The sequence below is a fragment of the Blennius ocellaris genome, assembly GCF_963422515.1.
Source record: "Blennius ocellaris genome assembly, chromosome: 12".
NCBI classification, from domain to species: Eukaryota; Metazoa; Chordata; class Actinopteri; order Blenniiformes; family Blenniidae; genus Blennius; species Blennius ocellaris.
This window is the reverse complement of record NC_137661.1, coordinates 20,633,367-20,654,359: the sequence shown is the minus strand read 5'-3', so window position 1 is coordinate 20,654,359 and position 20,993 is coordinate 20,633,367. Positions and strand designations below refer to the sequence as shown.

Here is a 20,993-nt window from a genome sequence, read left to right as displayed (position 1 = left end):
TAGAAGCTAATGGGGGAGGCAGGAGTTGGGTACAGACATGAACAAGTAACGTTCCTGGGTCCGTTATGAAGTTTATTACCTGGAGACAGAAGGTTACACGCCTCTTGACTGCTAGTACCAATCTACCAAGCCTGTCGCCCTTTGAAACTCACGTCACCGAACACCTGACTGTATCACAGATCCGAGCAAATAGCAAGAATCGTAAGACACTGATAGAAAACACCTGTTAGTTAGCTTATTGAAAACATTTATGTCCCTCATAAGTAAAGTAACTGACAGCACAAAGAACTTCAAGGCCACTTAGATCCCATCCATAGTCAATTAAGCAGCTCCAAGACAAGCTGTGGTCATATATGTGTGTGTGTATATATATATATATATATATATATATATATATATATATATATGATTTTTTTTCGAACTCTATATCCTTGTTCGCATTGTGTAAAACTTAATCAGGGTTGAGGTGAATCTACTTTTAGAAGTATGGTTTCCTGAGAGCTCAAGTGGGAGTCTTGACTGTAAGTACTTTCACAATAAACATTGTTTTAAACTACATGATAGCCGCCTATAAGGCAGTTTGAGGAACAAAACTCAACAGTCTGTGGTTGAGTTTGTGTATTTATAGTGACTGTAAAGTGTTTGTGTGTGTGCGCGTGCGTGTGTACGTATACTCTGTAGTGTTGCTAAATCAGCTCAGTGAGTAGAATGGAAGCCAAAGTAAAATTAGTAGATGATACTCAGCTGCCAAATTGTTTGCTGTAACACCGGCCTTAGTAGCTGAGCATAATTCATCATCATCATTCTGCTCCTATAGCCTGAGCAATATAAAATTGTTGAGTTTTTTTTTTTTTTTTTTTGGAAAAGATTTTCTCCTCAGGTGTGATTAGAAATGGCCTCAGATGGCTTTTCTTTATACAGACTCATTAGCAGTGCCTGCGGGTGCCTGGCATCCTATAGAGAAATGTAATTGCACCGGCCATGTGCATCAGACCAGCTGGTAGATAGAAACCAATTAAACGTAATGAGATATGTATGCATTCATCAGCTGTAAGATATAGCCACCTTCTCTGATATGCACACAAAACAAAGAGCATTCTTTTGAGCCATTGCACACACCCGCATTCCTCATTCAGGGCACCCTGATAACTCCCCTTTCTCCCGGACTCTTCACTCTCTCTCTCTCTCTCGCCCTCTGCTCTCTAAAACCCCCATGACTGCCCCCTCACACCCCCTCGAGGCTTTCAAAAACCCACTAAAGTGGGCCAACCAATCATTACAAAGCAGCCAGATTGGGTTTAGCATGACAAAGGAGAATCTGTCTGCCCATTTGTGACAGTCTGCTTACATGCATCGTATATGTTTAGAGGTTTATGTGTGTGCGTGTGTGTGAAAGAGAGCCCGAGCATGGCAACAAAGATCCGACTGCTTTAACCAGTACAGGAAGTTGGTTTGGGCAGGAAATTCACTCCACATGCGTTCAAAGCTCATCTCCATTTATACGAGTGCAGATGAAACAGTGCATCTCTGTCTGATGTTCTTTAATCGACAAAGCAATATAAACCTCGCTGGAAAACTTTATGCCTGTCAGGCAGAGCTGCTGCCACTTCATAGCACTTACGAGAACGTGAAGTTAATCTGCACCGTTTGTAACATCCTGGGTGACAAAATCCTTCTCTTTTGTCATGATGTCACCTATTTTGCTTATCAAGCTTCAGGTGTATTTTTTTTTTTTTTATTATTATTAATCAAAGCCATTGGCTTGATTCGCACCTGCTCCTCTAAAGCCTGGTCAGCCACGAGTCCTGCTTCTCAATCTCTCTCACTCAAATTCAAGAGGCATTCCCCTGCCACAACACATGCTTAAGCAATTATTCCACGCATTCCCCTGGACAGAGAGAGAGAGAGAGAGGGAGAGAGAGAGAGAGAGAGGGAGAGAGAGAGAGAGAAAGAGAGAGAGAGAGAAAGAGAGAGAGAGAATGACCGCTCAAAAGTAATTTGAAGTGGAGTGATCAGGGGCAGCTGGCCAGGGATTTGCAGGGTTCTGGGAGAGAATGTGTAGAAGTTAAGCGCAACTCCCATAATCCTTCTCTAGAAAAGAGAGAGGAGACACAAGGGGGGTTGAAAATAGAATGGGGAATAGAAAGGCGGGGAGACTGGTGGAGCACGAAACTTGAAGGGCCGGGGCTACAGTGACAACGGCCAAAAACTAACCAGCTACCACACACACACGCACGCACACACACACACACACACACACACACACACACACACACACACACACACACACACACACACACACACACACACACACACACACACACACACACACACACACACACACACACACACACACACACACACACACACACACTGGGTGAGTGTGGGATGGGATGCTCACAGAATATTAAGTTAGGATGAACACAGCTTCTACGTCCCCAAAGAAGTCTCCTGTAAAAGCAGTTCAAGCACACGATACCATTGCCTTTGCTTTTGAAATTAAGCTTTAATCAGCAATTAAATAACTTTTATTGAATTTTGATTTTGTCCAGAGTCAGTTTGTTATCACTATGTGAGTGCAACCCTACAACATCCCCTCTGGAGGATTAGGTTCGTATGTACCAAGTCTTGAGGGGGCAGAGGTGGGGGAGTAGCGTCACTGGCTATTTTGGGGGGGCAGTTAAAGGGCAGGTTGCAGCACTTCAAAACATTTATGCCCCAGGTATGTTGGCAGGCATCCACTGATGCTCTGCGGATCATTGCGTGATGACAACAAACAAAATGCTGTAACTCAGCTGAGAAAACTACACAGCCTGTTAGACACATCCAGATATACAACTGAATTTGCTTGCAAACTGTCATAATACATGAAAGTGCCATGGCTGTATGTGTGTGTTGACCTGTTGTGGTCCACTGGTGAGTTTGTTTGAAGGTGTGGAAGCTGCACAGTTTTGTAGCGTAATGTTTTGTTCCGCGCTTCCCCTGCACGGGGTGCTCGGCTGGAAGTGGGAGATAAGGCGATGTTGCACACTGAAGTTATCTTGCGATAGCGGATAGTGGGCATCACTTCTTAAACGATAAGGCTTTTTATTATGATTATTCTTCTTGCAAACAATTGGGAAGTGCGGTTGGCAGTTTCATTCATCCGTTGTTTGGGTGTTTTATCGTGAAAACCAAGCGCACAAATGGACTGTCCAGGCTGCATGTGGTCTGCATCAGCTGACGAAAGACACAGAGTAAACATGTGAATCCGTCAGAGAGCGCTGAACAACAGAAAACCTGTCTGCAAACTTACCAAGAAGAAGGCAGAAGATGTCGAGCGCTATTAGCAGCTTCTTCTTACTGTTGTCAACACCATTGTTGTTATTTAACGTAGAGGTTCCTCCGTTCCTTGTCTCTTGAGCCATCGCTTTCTCATACATGTACTTTTGCATTTGAGAAGTCCCCCTTAACGCAGAAAATCCCACACACCACGCGTTAGGTGAAGTTTACTGCGCCAGGTTCTCAAGTCCTTCAAAGAAATGTCAAAATGATTCAACGGGAGAAAAAAAAAAACTTCCCGGCGTGGATGCCTCGCGGAGTTTCTGTTCTGTGGATGGCCGGTTGTCTCTTTAGGTAAATACAACAAAACAAAACAAAACGTAACAGGAATGAAGTTGCTATTACATATAGTGAACGGGCTCGCGCCACAGACTCGTGCAAGAAAAGTTGCGCTTGCAATGAATGGAAAGCGCGCTCCTTTATCGGTCCTGGTTCAAGAGTGAGTGGAGTTGCTCTGCGCACCGAGAGCCGCCTCTTGTTATTTCAATCCTGCTTCTCCTCCTCCTCCTCCTCCTCCTCCTCGCCCTCCTCCTCCCCCGCCCCCCCTGCTCTCTTCAAGTTCCCCCTTCAAGCAGCTTCAAGGCTCAGCCCTCCTCTCCCCTCCGCTCGCCGTGGGTAATCGCCTCCATCCCTGCATGGAAAACTTTCTCAAACTGGAGGCGCCGCGCGGCGTGGAGGAGCAGCGCTCCTAGCGGCGACGCGTGATGTTGCAGGCGCACTACAGCGGCGGCTCGGAGCGCGACTCAAACTGCGCTCACAATATGAGCGGCTTTCTTTATGGAGGTCTGATGCCATATCGCTGCAAAATCTTTATGCATACTTTAAATTAGTTTCACCCCCCCCCCACTGTTTTCATTAAAGACGTGTCATTTTCCTGTTGTCCGATGCAATACATATGTATCTAGAAATGTTTTTAAAGATTTGATTCAAATGTACCGACTTATAAAAACATTTGTGTTTGATTCTTCCAAAACAATTCCGGTGTATGATGAATATTGGAAAGACATTGTAAAGTTATAACATAAGTTAGATTAAAATTACATTATTACAAGTTTATTGATACTTTTCTTTACTGAGAAGTTTTCAGTTAACAAAAATAAACTGTCAAAACTATTGTATTTTCTGACACATTTTAGACACAAAGCCCAGGGTTGGAGTTCAGGTTGGGGAGGCGACTTTCTAGTTTCTAAGTTTCCCCTTTGTCCTTGCCTGGGATTTGTCTGGATGACCTGGTTTCTTTCCACTGTGTAAAAAATATGCATTCAATGTTAAATGATTGCTCGTAATTACCAGTTAGTGTAAGAAACAAAACAAAAGGGAAAAAGACACAATTCATCTTCAACTGCACTTTTGACAACGGTGCGTGTGTGTGTGTGCGTTTCTGCGTGTGTGTCTGTGTGTGTGTGTTAGAAGTTAATTAGAGATATCAATCGATGTTTTTCTGAAGCAGACAGAATAAATATTTGTTATCAACAGACGCAAAAGCGTTTCTGTGTCGACACATTTTAATCAATCACACAGTGTCATCTAGTGGTGACATTTAGTACTTCTCATCAACTCTGCAACGCCATCCAGCCACAATTTGCAATTGCTGTTTTAATCTGAGCGTTTTCACCCAGTTTGTCCTGAAAGTAAAGATGATAAAAACTGCTGGGATGGTTAAAAAAAAAAAAGATGTGAATATGACGGGATACTTCTTCATATCAGCACAATGATAAACAGTTGACTCCCCAAACTCGATTGCCTTGAAATTGTTATGAGGACCTCAATCATTAAAACTTCTCACTCATTGGGAAGGTTTTCAACTTTGGCACGAGGCTGTCTACTAGGGGCTAGATCTTGTACAGTGGATCTGGATGATTCTGTTCCCGCTAATTGCTTTTGAAGTGCAGTACTACCCTGATGGTTTCCCATATCATCACACTTGGCTGGGCAGCACCCAGGAATTTCCCCAGTTGATTAGTTGTGAGTTTTGGTCTGTTGAGGTCACACTGTACAGCGTGATTTGACTGCTCTGAAATGAAAATAAATAATACAATAAAATAAAAAGAATGTGTGGCAGCTTTAAGAGTGCGTCAGTTTTAGAATGACTTTTAAAATGTTTGACAGTTTTCGAATATTTGAGAGTTTTAAAATGTTTGACCGTTTTGGAATATTTGAGAGTTTTTAAATGTGTGCATTTTAAAACGTGTGACAGTTATAGGATGTGAATAGTTTTAGAATGTTTGACAGTTTAAAAAAATATGTGCGTTTTAGAGTGTGTAAGAGTTTTACAATGTGTGTCTTAGCTTCTTCTATAGTGGTTCTAAAGTGGCACCGTGTAAATAAAGAAATATAAAGACTTAGAAAATAATTTAAAACAACAAGGTAAGCTAAAAGGTATTTAATTTGCCTTTAAAAACATGAACTCATCCTGTAAAATAAATAAATAAATATCTGAACTGAATTGAATTCCGAAGAACAGAATGGAACATGGTTTGACTGTGGTGCAGAACCCTTCACAACACCTGGTCAGCTTGTTCAACACACCGCTGGGCACAGGTCTGTTGATGGGTAGTTGAATACATCACACGGGGCATGCCTTCCCATGTAAGGCGGGCACACTGTCCTCCGACAAAGTACAGTGTTTTCTCCTGCTACCACAGTCTTCATCTTGACCTGTCACCGCACGTTTAACGGGCGTGTTCAAGTCGTCGGCGATTCCTCGCGGCTGAGAGAAGTGGAGTGCCCCGCCCCTCCGTGCGCCCCGCAGGCTGACAGGCAGCGCACCCACCGCACCGAGCGAGCGCGGCCGTCGGTAACGGAGAAGATGGCAGAGCGGCAACAGCAGAAACACGAAGGCAGGGTAAAGATCGGCCATTACATCCTCGGCGACACGCTCGGTGTCGGGACCTTCGGGAAAGTGAAGAGTTAAGTGCGTTTTATTTAAAATGTCATGACGAAGCTTAACGTGTGTGTTTTTGCTTTTCAATCGGAGCAGTGAACGTGAAGTATCCCATCCCCCCCCCCCCCCCCCCCTCCTCCACCCTTTGCACGGCGTTGAAGTTACTGGCGGTCGGTGAGCGGTCTACGTATCTCTGTGGTTTAAAGACCGCACCGAACGGGATTCCTGACGTAACTGAGGTCCGAGAATCCGAGCCGTTTCAAAGTCAAATTCTTTCACCGAAAAGCCTCCATCTGAGTGTAGCTACAGTTATCAACTATGGCAGGTGTAATTACCTGGGGGAAATACAGATGCACGTCTGTCCCGACACTGTCACGGTGAACCGGGGAGACTCCGTATCATGGTAGGCTTTATTTACCCTGCCAAACTCTATAGGACGTCTGAAGCTGACAGTTTGACCGTAAACCCACCGCGCGAGCTTGGTGTTGTTGAACTGACATTTACGTTAACGCAAGCGGCGCGTGCTGCTTGTCCCGGTAATGTCGCCTCGTTTCCAGCGAGCGAGAGGCCGTCCAGCGAGGGGACAATTCACAGAAGCGAGCCTTTTACAAGAAAAGCATGCCTCTGGATAGTATTTCAGTTTTCCTAGCTAGTATTCCAGGCTCTCAGCGTGACCTTGTGCCTGTTTCTTTGGTGGGATGTGGTATTACAGACCCACATAAAATCCTGGATACATATCCAAACAGGGTCATATTTCCCATGAGGGAAGTATTTTTGTGCATAGTTGCGAACAGCTAACGGGGAGTGATGTGTAGTCATGTTGTTTATGAATCACATCTCTGGACTAATCATGATTGTTTGTTTTGTTCCTGCTGGAGTTTGCAGCAGGTCACACAGCCTCCTGCTGTTAATGTTCATTAGTGATTCTGTGTCTCAGTCCCTGTGTGGAGTTTGGTAGCTGTAATAACAATGTGCTTTCAAAGCCTCAGATGGGCACACAGCTCCAATGCTACTAATAAAGGCATAGCCAAGAAACAAGTGCTACAGCACAGCTAGTATATAAGCTTGTATCTGTTTATCCATCTATTCCCCTCACTGGAACTTGGAGTTGTGAGGTGTGGGTTCCAATCCCAGCTGACTGGTTCACCCTCATCAGTTCATCAGTGGTCAATCCAGAGCACTGATGGAGAACTTCATCATTGTATTGACCAGGGGGTCATATTGTGACCAGGCTTGTCCATCAGAAAGTTTTGTGATCGAATAAACACATCGGTACAGTTATTTGGAGATATCAACTGTTATATGAGCCCAGTGTGCTTAAAGTGTTTATCATCACCACTCGGTGAAATAAAGAATTACATTTTTGAAAATGGGTCAGAATGGGTTATTTATCCTATCATAACTGTGTAGAACGTTTCAAAATTGCAGAGAATTCCCAAGCACACATTTGAACCGGGAATTTTCTTGCTGCGTGGCATTACTGTTAACCATTCAATTTTTTGTCAGTTTTAATAAACTATGTTTGGTGTCTTCTTCATGTTTTGTTTTGTTTTGTTTTCTAGTTGGCGAGCATCAGCTGACGGGCCACAAAGTGGCAGTAAAGATCCTGAACAGACAGAAGATCCGCAGCCTCGATGTCGTGGGGAAGATCAAACGAGAGATCCAGAATCTCAAGCTGTTCAGACACCCACATATCATCAAACTGTAAGTGAGAGAAGATGAGGCGTCCACTGTCAGATTCAAGGCTTTCAGTGCAGACTGGTTTTTAACAGAAACAAACATGCCGTAGCTGGCCTCTGTTAGAGCGCTGGCTGCTCGGGTGCTTTTTGTGAGGACGTGTTCCCCAGTGTGTGGTGGCATGCTGTTTGTTTACTACAGCTGCACTGTACTGAGCATGCCCACATCGCTCTCAGGAGGAGTACAAAGTATGTTGCTGCGATTCCTGTCGGACAAAGTCCTTGCGCAGGTGTCCTTTCTCCTCTTGGGTGTACTCCTTTGACCTCGCTTCTCCACTCTTTTTCCCGACTGTTATTTCCCTTTCCCCCTTTCAACTTGTCAGTCCACGTCTGCCCGTCTCTCTCAACAATCTCGGTGTTATTTTTAGTCCAGGGTTGGGGTTAGTTCACTGTCACACTCTAAGCGATGGCAGACATGTAAGCTCTCAGGTCATGAGCGGGAGTGCTGCGGAACACGCTCTGTCAAAGGCACACGCATTCGTAAACGCAGGCAGTCAAACACACATATTTCAGCCAACAACACCGTCCCCAGTCCGCTGTGTCATGTATGAATGCAGCTCCGAATCTTCAGTGACATTACGAATGTGTTTGTTCAGCTTGCGCAAAAAGAAAATGTATCACAAAAGTTCAGCATTTTGCCAATTCTCTCACTGTCGGGAACACTTAGAAACTTTGTGTATGTGTGTACATGTTTGAGCATGTTTCATGTGTTAACTTGTGTTTTATTTCTTCCTCAGTGTTGCCATAGTTGTAACAAGTCCAGCACAATAGAACTCAAATAGATTGGGATGATGTGCAGAATCTCTTGCAAAAGCAGCCTTTCGTGAGATGAGGCCTGCAATTTAATATACATGACCTTTAGGGAGGAATGCATGCACTCTGCTGCCCGATATGACAGCCTCTCTTCGCCTTTGTTTCCGTTCACTTATGCTCTTTAAGCGCTTGTAGGGTTACTTTTGGCTTCCTGATGACGTCCCTTTGCAAATATTAACAATTTAATGTATATTTGTGGAAACGTTAAATGAGAGATGTTAAATTTTGCTCATGAATTTTCTCTGAACATCCCGTCTATAATGCTGTGTTCCTGTTTTAGGTACCAGGTGATCAGCACCCCCACTGATTTCTTCATGGTCATGGAGTATGTGTCAGGAGGTGAACTGTTTGACTACATCTGCAAAAATGGACGGGTAAGACAATTTTATGGGCTAACTGAGTAGTCTGCATTATGTTCACTGGGTGCAGTAGGTGCTTAACTATGTGAATATTACAATATGTTGAACTTTTCCACCATGTCAGACTGTGTTGTAATCAAAACATTATTATAAAGCGTTCGATCAACACTCATTTTTATTCAATTAATGTTTTCATTTATCGTGCCTATTGAATTACAACATAGCCAATTCATGGCACTTCACATTCAATCCCAGATTCCAAAAAATATCTAAGTCATTATCTCATGTGTTTAAAGGCACACACAACTCTGCCTTAGTCGGCAAAGATAAGTTGTACTAAAAATATGGGATGTGATTTTTAATACAATTCTACAAGTGTCCTGTTTAAGTCACTGGTCTGAGACGTTTTCATTGGCTTTCAAATGTTGAAACAAATTTGGATGAAGCTAAATAAATTATGTTTCCTACACTATGCTGATTATTCTAGAAGTATAGTAACAATTCATAATTTTTCTCTTTTTATGTGGGTGACAAGTATTCACTTGGTGTATGCATAACTCAAATACTAACATGATTTGTCATTGGGCTGTTAGATAGAATATGTAAGTGTGTTTGTTTCTTGTCTCATTGAACACGTAATTTTTTGCATATGAAATGATTTTGCATAGTCACTGTTGCCTCACTCTTGAGAGGTCTGATTGGTTAAAAGTTAGGACCGATCTGCGATGGCCAATTCCACAATAACCGTCGAGATCAAACCAAATCTCTGTAGTTTTTTTCTGATCAGATATCAGATGTGACTACTCTCTCACTGCACATTATTTTGGCTAATGTTATTCCCTTTATCTACTTGTATTTTCAAATAAAACTCAAATAAAACGTTTTACAAAATAAACAGTTCGTTAATAATAACCACTTGCGTCACAGTACTACTCACCATTCAGCTTTATGAACTGTACCAGGAACTAGTTTGGATAGTTGTTTGTGAGTTAATTTTTAATCAGTCATGCCTCATGGTACTGTATGGAGTAACTAATATTGAGCCGGGACATTCATTGAGTATCCTTTGCTTCAGAGCAGCAAGAAATCATCTAATGCAGATTTAATTACGTTTCAATATATTCTATCTTTTTTTTTTTTTCTTTTGCACCTGCCTCTGTTTATCATATTCATATTAGAGAAATGCCACGAAAAACTACAACTCAGTTGTTTTCCTCTCGTGTTATTCTTTCAGGTGGAGGACACAGAAGCGCGGCGCCTCTTCCAGCAGATAATCTCAGCCGTGGACTACTGTCACCGACACATGGTGGTCCACAGAGATCTCAAACCTGAGAATGTCCTGCTGGACGCCAGTAAAAACGCCAAGATTGCTGACTTTGGTAATATCCCAAAAGAGCCCAGTTACAGTTAGAGGGTGAGAGAAAACAATAACCCGAGCAGAGGAATTGTTTGTGTGTTTAAGATGAAAGAAAGCATTAAGCAATAGCATTTATTCAAGGGGGAAGAATAATATGATGGAGAAAGAGTTCCGTTTGTTGCAGAAATGACAGAAATGACCAATTAATGAGAGAGTTTCATCGAAGCCAACTGGCAGTTTAATGTTGTGATTCATTTGTTGGAAAGTGTGAAATCATTGTCACGCACCTTTTGAATTTATTATAAGGAGAATAACTATCCCTGTGGAGACCGCCTGGTGTGGGTTGTGGCACTAATTGTTCTCACTTGCAGACAAACCCCTGATGCAATATGACTCTGAAACAAAGAAATTATTTCAAACACACTCCAGGGCCCTTGTGCACAGCAGGGTGTGTTGGGTGGAGAGACCTTCCCTTAGCAACGGCCAGGTCTCATATCAGGTCTGGCAGGAAGCCTTGAGGCCCCAGAGTCATCTGATAGGGAAGAAATCGAGGGAGGTTGGGGGGGGGTACATCAATGAGAAGTGTTTGGCTGCATGCATAAAGACACTGGTGAGCACAGAGGAACAGGGATAAAAGATAAAGGGAAGGTCAGCACATCGGAGGATGTCTGGTGTTTAGCGTTTGGCGGATGCCCCGGCAGGCATTTAGAGATTCATCCAATTAGAAAGGCTTTGTGTTTAGAGCTTCGAGTCTTGGCGGGGAAAGAAGGATAAAGGTCTCAACACTGACCATGCCTTACAAGTCGGCTCCCACTACTGGGCCATGCTCACCTTATAACCTTTCTGTATCAAAGGACTAATACCAGTAGTGTGACCAGGAAGGGTTGGAGGCTTTCGTCTGTGACTGTCAGAATGAAGGCTGAAGTGTGTGAGCGTGTATGTTTGACCAACAGGACTGTCAAACATGATGTCAGATGGAGAATTCCTCCGAACGAGCTGTGGCTCACCCAACTACGCTGCTCCAGAGGTCATCTCAGGAAGGTGTGTGTGTGTGTGTGTTTTGTCATTTTATCTGCCACAAACTCATACAGCACACAAACATTGTTTTTATTGCCATACAGTCACCATTAATCGTGTTTGTGCACCAACTTGAGTTGAACCCTCAGCTCAGCTCAGATCTTATTTTTTAAATGAACATAAATCTTTGGTAAAATGTGTTTGAATTATGTTAGATAATTATTGTGTTACAAAGTCAAGAACATGCTTATTAGTTAAAAAAAAGATATATTAACCTGTCTCTTATCTGTTTTGGAATACAGAAATACAATTTTATCCTGAGACCACCACCTTATTTTCTGTAAATTGTAGCAATAAATCCTGATGAACAAGGAATTGGTGACATTCAAAACAAATATTAGCTGACTGAATGTAATGTAAATGTGATGAAGATAGATTAAAACTGAAATATACCTATAGTCAACAACCATAAGTCTTAACAGATTGAACAAATACAAGCTCATCTGTGTAACTTAATTATCATACCACTGATAATATTTATTTGGGCCATGCTTTGTTTTTTTATCTGAATTTTTTTAGAAAGTCTGACTTTAACTAAAAATTTATACTTATCAACATGATTATGATGCATGCTTCATGTTATCTTAAGAGTTATTTGGGTGAGTTTCATTTTTAATACATGAGTGATTACACTCCTGCTTGACTTGGATTTTGTTTTTTGAAATTAAAAAAAAAATTTCATTTTAAAATGAAAATTGAAGAGCTGATGACATTTTTCAAAATCAAAATCCTTTAAACTAATGTTGTTTCGTTTTTGTTTAAAACTGTTGCACTGATACCACTTATGACAATAAAAGCGTTGTTTTTGTGTCTTTTCTCATCCCCGTCAAAAAGGCTGTACGCCGGCCCAGAGGTTGACATCTGGAGCTGTGGGGTGATCCTCTACGCGCTGCTGTGTGGCACTCTGCCCTTTGATGATGAGCACGTCCCCACACTGTTCAAGAAGATCAGAGGAGGCGTTTTCTACATCCCAGAGTACCTGACACGCTCTGTGGCCTCGCTGCTCATGCTCATGCTTCGGGTGGATCCCCTGAAGAGAGCCACCATCAAAGACATCAGGTACCAACCTACACTTGGTCAAGAGGAAGCGACAGAGGCCAAAGTACACAGCAGGAGTTGTTAAGGCAATCGTTTGGAATTCAATCCCAGTTTGTCTTCGTCAAGATGCACAAACACACTCAAAATATATATAAAAACAAAATATGAACCGATACAAATACGTGCAATACAAGTGTTAAAGATAAAAACAGGTTATAAGTCTTTCACTTTCACGGTCACTTTTTATTCATGCATTATTTGGTGTGGTGTGTCTCATCTTCCTCTTGATAAACTGCAGATTCATGGTTTAGTTCAGGTGAGTTTGCTGGCTAAGCAGGCAGAGTTACCGTGTTGAATCCAGGTTCAGGTCGTTTTCAGCAGTGTGGACAGGTCCTGTGACCAGCAGGAAAATGTAAATATGATTTCCATAAAGCTCATCAGCAGAAGGAAGCATGAACTCTTCTAAAGGGTCTAAATGTTGCAGTCCACCCCTTGTGAATTTCCTCCAACGTCTTGGAAGGATTTTTTTTTTGACAAACACTCAACTTTTGATTAATTTAGTTTACCCTCCTTGCGGAGAGTGTCAGTGGTGGTCTTTTCTGGACAACTGTTAAATCAGTAGTTTTTGACATAACTGAGAGAACAGTCTGGTTCTCTTGAACCAGACTGAGACTCTTAAAACTGTGGATTATCCTCCATAAGGCTTTAGACGTGTTTTGATTAAATTAGCTGTATTTTTATACAGTATTACATTTTTTTTTACATACTAGATTTGGGATGTTCATGAGCTGTAAACAATAATAAAAAAAAATCTACAAGTAAATCGACAACAATAATAATAGAGGACTCCAGAGTGTTTGTGCTGCTCACTGTTGTAAATGTAATAAACTATCTAGCACAAGACCATCATCTGGATTATATGCGGGAACGCATTTTCGATTGACTATCAGAGATTTGTTAGAACAATCTGATTAATGGTAATGTTAAAAGATGTCTGTGGTCCCAGAAAGCTTCATAGTTATCACTGGACGTGCTCAGTGAGCCATTGTCATGTGTAACGAGGCAGACAATGGCAGAGTCCTCCAGACTTCTGCAGGTGACAGTTGCTAGAACTGTCTGAAGTCTGCAGTGTATAAGATAAAGAGGGAAGGTGCCAACACTGTGCCCTGTGGGGCCCCTGTGCTTTAGACCACCTTGTCTGAGACAGGCCTTTGTCATCAGAAGGAGATCCAGTGTCCTGTCGACGTGCAGCAAATCTGCTTTCTATTTGAAGCCCAGATTGCTGAGGAAGTCCACGTTTGAGCTTTGTAACTGGATTCACGAGGTTTTGTGCCTCAATGGTGACGCGAGCCTGCGAGTCGTATTACATATCTGTGGGTGCTGATCGGCTTTCCTCTTACAGCATGACAAGAGTTATTTTTTGCTTAAGGTAGTTCCAAGGATTATTAACCCATTCATAGCTGTGTACATGGTTTTCTTGCTTCTTGGTGGGACTGCGAGTTACTTTTACTTGAGTTGCGTCTCACGTGTCCATTTGCCTCAGAAGTTTGTGGCAGGTGTCTGTGGAGACGAAAGGTGTCCTGACGTCTAATGAAAGTGGTACAAATATGCCAGCGGTCTTCTGAATCTGTCTTAAATCAAATCCTCGTAGATTTTTGAGTATCTCCAATTTTCTGTGTTGCATCTGGCTATTTAATGCAACTCATGACACTTTATTTTGATAGGGAACACGAGTGGTTTAAGCAGGACCTGCCAGGATACCTGTTCCCAGAGGACCCTTCCTACGACACCACTGTCCTGGATGAAGAAGCTGTCCGAGAAGTCTGTGACAAGTTTGAATGCAATGATTCTGAGGTGATGTCCAGCCTCTACAGTGGAGATCCACAGGTACAAATGTAACTGTTTAAAGTTTCAATGTATATGGTCGAAGAGCATAAGCAAAGATGCAACAAGGTATTTAATAAATATAATTATGATGTAATCACCTATTAATGGAATCATAATTAGCTTACAAATAGCCCGTCGTTTCTATGATGAGTTGATGATCTTCAACAATCATTTGACATACAGAGGGTCTTTTGTTTTTACTATGTTTGAAAATATTTTTTCCGAGAACTGGAGTTCAGGTTTTCAAGCAAACGTGAAAGTGGAAATTGTATTTAGTTGATTGCAATCCGCAGCCTCACAGCTAGATGCCTCTAAATCCAACCTTATTGTTGACAATTACAGTTTCTAAAAAAGTTTAAAACCAAAGTGATCTTTACTTATTGCATGTCATGTGCCTCTTTTGCTGATGTGCAGATTGTTACCGTAACAGAAGAGATTTTCACTTCGTTGTTTTAAAATTTTGAACTGAAAGCCTAAGAAAAGATTGCAATATAAGCAAAAAACTAAATTTGTTTAGGTTAAACAACCTTTTCTTTTCTTCCTTCTACTTGTGCGGCCAAAAATAAACTCTGACATATTGACAGAGGGTTATTGTTTGTCCTTGTTTTAAAACCGCAATAATAGTCTTGTCTTAAAGAGATGATGAATCTCTGCATATTTGTATGGGTTGTATTACTCCTACAGTTTATTGTATATTTCTATATTTTGTCGCTGTGTTATTTACTTCCCTTCAGCTGCTTTCCCCCTCTATTCCTGCAGGATCAGTTAGCCGTAGCTTATCACCTCATCATAGATAACCGACGCATCATGACCCAGGCCAGCGAGTTCTACTTGGCGTCCAGTCCTCCGCAGGGCTCTTTCATCGAGGAAGGCATGCCTCTGCCTCCCGGAGTCAAGCCTCACCCAGAGAGAATGCCGCCACTCTTGGCGGACAGCCCCAAGTCTCGTTGTCCTCTGGATGCCCTCAACACCACCCGGCCTAAGCCCCTGGCAGTGAAGAAAGCGAAGTGGCACCTGGGCATCAGGAGCCAGAGTCGACCCTACGACATCATGGCCGAGGTGTACAGAGCTATGAAACAGCTCAGCTTTGAATGGAAGGTAATGGGTTCAGTTTCGTGACAAATGTGAAGCCGAAGCCAAAGTCTGCATACAAACTGGAGCTTTTCTGTTTTGTTTTGTTTTGTTGTGTTGTGTTGTGGTATAGGTGGTGAACCCGTACCACCTGAGGGTGCGTAGGAAGAATCCAGTGACGGGCAACTTGGTGAAAATGAGCCTGCAGCTCTACCAAGTGGACAGCAGATCCTACCTCCTTGACTTCAAGAGCATTGATGGTCAGTAAACAAACGAAACACGTCTCATGACAAACAATGAAACACTATGGGATTTAAAACAAAGCTGCTTTTTAAATTATTTACTTTGGACAGTTTGCTTCAAGTAATCGTTAAATCTACCTCATGTAAACAAACGCTGTTTTGCTCTTACTTTGACATTTCATGAATGAATGAATAAAATGCCGATTCTATTCACTGCCAAATGTTTCCTGGGGAAAGACAAGCTGAGAAAACCTTTTTTTTTTTTTTTGTAAACACAGAACTGATGTGTGTGACAAATGTATTTATTTATTAATTGCTAAAATATTCTTATCAACCGTAATATTATTCAAGACATCATACAAGACCTCCACACATTCATCCATTATTTTCTGTTCCAAGTTAAACACAATCACATTCACACATTTACTCCTACAGATGATTTAATATTAAATATGAATGTAAAACTTATTTTTGGTTCAGGAGCCCAACAGAGGTGATTTGGAAGAATGAAAGGTATAAAAAAGTGCAATTTCAACAATATGCCATTTGTAACTCTGTCTAGTAATACCAAATATAGTTAAAAGTAAAAAAAAAAAAATCACGACCTCTTGTCTTTACTTTGTTTTCAAAATCTGGAACAAGATATTAAATTTCCTCTGTTGAAATGTGTTTCTCTCCAGACTAATGTTGGTAAAAAAAAAAAGCCTGCTGCTTCTCAGGGCGATTAATATCTGCAGTCTTCAGCAGGCATTTGTTCTAAACCCTCGCCCTGACAGTTTGGCTGTGTTACTAATTCCACCTTGCAAGAAATAAAGTCGGTAGCTGTTACTGCTGCATCAGGGATCGCTGTGCTTCCTCATCCGTTACTCTGACTGACAATCAGTAATGAATCAAGTATTAAATAGAGAGGTCATTTTGACTGTCTGGAAGGTTTCCTTGTAGGCCGTGAGGGACTTTTCACCCAGGAATGACACAATGGATTTAGACTCCAAAGAAGCTCATTCGCATGTCTTTGGACTGTGGGAGGAAATAACTCTTTATAACTCACGGGGAGAACGTGCAGACTCCACATAGAACAAGCCGAAACCTGAAATTGGTGTTTAATTTGATAAGTGTGCAACAGAGCTGCTGTATGGGAAACACGTTTGTTCTTAAAATACTGTAATATATTGTGCTTCTCTATCTAGACGATATCATGGAGGCTGTGGGCTTCAAATCGGGTTCGTCCACCCCTCAGAGGTCGGGCTCCACAGCCGGCCTCCTCAGACCCAGACTGAGCATCGACTCGGCCAGCCCTGCCATCGATCTGCCCCAGCTCAGCTCGTCTCTCCCGGGGTCCCTGTCGGGCAGCTCCCCGCAGCTCGCCCCGCGTCAGGGATCGCACACCATGGACTTCTTCGAAATGTGCGCCAGTCTGATCACCACGCTGGCCCGCTGAGGCCTGTCGGCTCCCGGCCTCTCGGTGCCGCCGGGTGTCGGTGGAGGGGTTTGGGCTTCCCGCAGATGTTGGAACGTAGGGAATGTAGTTGTTTGGAGTGACTTCCTCTTTCTGTCTCCATCTGTGCCAGTCGCTTTTGACTGGAATCAGCGAGTGTTAAAAGCACCGCTGGTACGGCGTCAAAATGAAGGAGAAAGAAAGCCAGGAAAAAGGTCAGATTGATTTTTTATTTTTTTTTAATCCATCTTGTTTTGACACGGCAGTCGTGTCAATTGGTCAGTGTCACAATCAGACCGCATCTTGTGAAAACTGACCCCGCGACTGGAATGTGTGACCTATTAAGACGAAGGTTCAGATCCACGTCAGAGTCGGTTAAGGTCAAGTTCACCGTCACTCCTTTCACCTTCATTCCGTTTTCAACTCCTGAAATGTCGCCAGCCACCAAAGCAGGAACATCCTGCAGTTCACTCCTCAAACTGATCAGAGGTCAATTTTCCATCTTGTCTTATATTTGGAGTGGGACAGTGGTGATCCAAAACGCTATTCTGTTCCCAAGGGAAGATTTGGGGTTTTATATTCAATGATTTGTAAAGAGGCTTTTGTTATCCACATATTATATTTATATTGCAATCATTACGTAGCTGAAAGACAAAGAAGTACCAAATAACAGACTATATATGTCACAACAAAGATGATTATTATTTAGATATCAGATCCATATTTATTTTTGAGAGATTTTTTTTTAGGCACTGTAGTTCTATTTCTTAAGCACTGCACCAACAGAGTTTTAAGCTGACTTTGAATCGATTGTAGATGATTAATGAATTTTGAGAGGAGGATGATGGAACGACAAGTATTTGCATGGCACTGTTAACACGTACTGACTATCTCACATATCGTCACATTGGTTTTCTTTTTAAGAACAAAGGACTGATCTTGAGGTCACTTCAACTTTGCATTGAATAGTTTTGATCTCGCTGAGTTCGTGTATCCAGCAGCTTTCACAGATGCACACTGGAGTCCGTCTTCAAGCAACTGTTGCACAAACCGTCACAGCTGCACGCATTCCGCTGACAGACGGAGCACAAATGTAGCACTGAGACACAAATACATTTCAGGCGTGTGACGACTGGTGTCATCTACTGTAACATCATATCAACTGAAACCGTTACTGAAACAGTTTTAAATATTTTTATCATCACATTAAGCTTTTTAAATGAAAAAGAATAGCCAAAATTGCCAAATGTCACTGAGTTGTTCTGAGTGCTGTTGAAAAAATAACATGCAGTCGTGGGAAGTGCAAAGTTTTTCTTTTTCACCTTTTTCACTAATGCTGAAGAATAGAATAAAACAAACTACCTACTCGTCGGGAGGCGTTTGTGAACCTCCGAGAAACAAATTCGACGCCGGTCAATAAAGCAGCAGTTGTGTATTTCCTATATTTCCGAGCTCCCAGCTGAACACAACGTTACATAACAGCGTTGTTGCAAATTCACTGGATTAAATCGACCAGCTCTTAAGCCTTTTTCCCCTCTTTGTCGACACTTCAGAATCTCTTCCTTGCAATATTGAAAATATTCTCAGTAGGTTTGAGAACACAAGAAAAAAATTGATCGGCAAAGAAAATACTCAACAAATATCGTGAAATATGGGTTTTCCTCACAACCTTTAAGCAAAATAATCACCCTAGATTGTAGAAACGGTACGAAATCTGTACATATATTACCTCTATTCATGCGATGATGACTTCTGAAAAAGGCCGCAGGCCTCTTCTCTGGTCTGACATTTCAAAACATCAGCGTGACGTTTCCACGCTGGTATCAACACGACCTTTTGTTTTCATGCGATCGACATGAGTGATGTTAGCAATGACGGCACAGACTGAAGACGGTGCGTGTCTGTTTTAGGAAGTAGCGTGAAACCACAGAAAACTTTCTCCAGCTGCCTTAAAGGAAAGCGTCCGTACGTGGAGAGAGCGCGCTGGCGAGCCGCCGCGTGTGTGGCGGAGATCACGTTGCCTTCTGTATGTTTCGAAGTGACGGTGGGTTGGCAGTGTTGTCAGTCTCCACTTTGAAACCTCGCCGCCGAGGACGGCCGACTGCAGATTTGCTGTTTATTGTGGCTTTATATTTCCTCTTTCCTTTGTCACTGGTCCGTGCCACAGTTTTATTACTCGTTGGAAATTTTATCAGATGAAATCACTATATTGTCGTGCGTCGCTGTTGTTTTATTGTCGTTTTTTAATGTTTTCTGTCTGGATGTGAAGTGAGATTCGATATTGTTGGTATGAGTCCTTTATTCCTCGTCTAAAAGTTTTAGTTTCTTGGTTTTAAAACGGCTTTGGTGATTTAATGAAGAACCTGGGACTGAGGGATTGTTTTTTGTTTTTTTTCTTTCCCCTTGAGTTGGTGTTTGGGAATATTTTCACAATAGTGTAAATAAGCCATACAGAAATTAATATTGTAATTAATGAGCATTGATTAAACAATACAATTTGCGATGATTGAATAATTTCTATTCAACAATATGAAATAGTAACATCATTCAAGTTGCCAGAGGTTGGCGGCTTGTGATTGGCTGACGGGTGAGACAGTGTTTGATTTCTATCAATCAAAGTGTCTCTAGAAATAAATTGTGTTCTTGTGACGAATCAAGTGCTGAAATTATAGGAATCGAGTTGCAATCGTTGGAATATTTCACAGCTTATTGGTTCATGTACATGTCTCTCATTTCCCGATGTCTTATTTATCTGAAACCCGCCGTGTTAAAGATTCACATCAGTGATCAGTTGAGTCAGTTTTTACCCAGAATGCTCTGCATGACCTCCAGATGATGTCATCTAGCTGGGCGCTCTGCAGCTGCGGTCATGAATCAGTGTTTTGTTGGATTGAGAGATTTGTTGCCTTACGAGAGCATCATGAAGTCCTGGTTGACCCTGTGGAGCCACATTCTTCGATACTCTGCTGAAACCCTTTATCACCTGTGTTTATGTCCTGAGTAGGGTCGTCTGTTCGGTACGGGATAGCGCCGCTGATTGTTCCTTGATGTCGGGGATAAATTATGTTCCCTGCTGTGTGACCCATGCAACCGCGTGCACACACACACACTTTGTGAACACACTTCTGGTCAACACCACGTTGCTGCTCTCCGTGTCTTCAATGACAACAGAATCATATCTTTCCCGTTATGCATTTATTGCTGGTGCTGCTGCTCATTACAGCACGGCCTACACAGTTTTATTGAAGTGCACTCTTTTGCGTCTTGGATCAGTTTAAAACTGGAAAAGAAAAAAAAACAACTGTTTACTGTTGGGTGCAATACTGTGCTGTTACACCTGTATGCAACTACCATCGGCATGTTAGTCGTGTAAACTGTAATCAGTGTTGAGCGTTCACACACTTGCCACAGGGCCTGAATAAACACTTAACTTTACGTGTTGTACCAAAGTGAGTATTTTCCACAGCAAAGCTGTGTTTTCTCTTCAGCTGTTTAGGGGTTCTTATGATTATTGTAACTTCAAATATCCCAGTGTATGTTGTATGTGTGTGGCTATTGAAAATGCCTTGAAAGGTGTGTGTGTGTGTGTGTGTGTGTGTGTGTGTGTGTGTGTGTGTGTGTGTGTGTGTGTGTGTGTGTGTGTGTGTGTGTGTGTGTGTGTGTGTGTGTGTGTGTGTGTGTGTGTGTGTGTGTGTGTGTGTGTGTGTGTGTAAGAGCTGTCCGTCGGTTTGGATTTCTCTCGTTATGCACTGCATGATATTGCTGTTATGATT

The 20,993-nt window shown here is 42.2% G+C and overlaps 2 protein-coding genes across 3 annotated transcripts in view; one reads left to right on the top strand and one right to left on the bottom strand.

Moving 5' to 3' along the window:
* The window catches only part of plpp3 (phospholipid phosphatase 3), a 30,015-nt gene extending 26,251 nt beyond the window's left edge, over nt 1-3,764 (bottom strand). For both annotated transcript variants that reach the window (XM_080506635.1, XM_080506634.1), the window contains exon 1: nt 3,296-3,764. In XM_080506635.1, the coding sequence (XP_080362761.1) occupies nt 3,296-3,434 (139 nt within the window). In that variant the 5' untranslated portion in view covers nt 3,435-3,764. The remainder of the gene's footprint in view (nt 1-3,295) is intronic.
* Nucleotides 3,765-6,068: 2,304 nt separating this feature from the next.
* On the top strand, nt 6,069-20,992 carry prkaa2 (protein kinase, AMP-activated, alpha 2 catalytic subunit). Its single transcript, XM_080506233.1, has 10 exons — nt 6,069-6,230; nt 7,768-7,909; nt 9,035-9,128; nt 10,348-10,492; nt 11,424-11,511; nt 12,382-12,606; nt 14,310-14,472; nt 15,232-15,570; nt 15,677-15,803; nt 16,973-20,992. Exons 1-10 carry the CDS (start codon nt 6,131-6,133, stop codon nt 17,221-17,223), a joined length of 1,674 nt encoding a protein of 557 aa, XP_080362359.1. The 5' UTR covers nt 6,069-6,130; the 3' UTR covers nt 17,224-20,992.
* The last annotated feature ends 1 nt before the right edge of the window (nt 20,993 follows it).

Bases quoted from the DNA above. Each gene is read 5' to 3' on its own strand.
- prkaa2 (XM_080506233.1), top strand. From the start codon at position 6,131: ATGGCAGAGCGGCAACAGCAGAAACACGAAGGCAGGGTAAAGATCGGC. The intron at 9,129-10,347 runs GTAAGACAATTT...TTATTCTTTCAG, and splicing joins ACATCTGCAAAAATGGACGG to GTGGAGGACACAGAAGCGCG. The intron at 14,473-15,231 runs GTACAAATGTAA...CTATTCCTGCAG, and splicing joins TCTACAGTGGAGATCCACAG to GATCAGTTAGCCGTAGCTTA.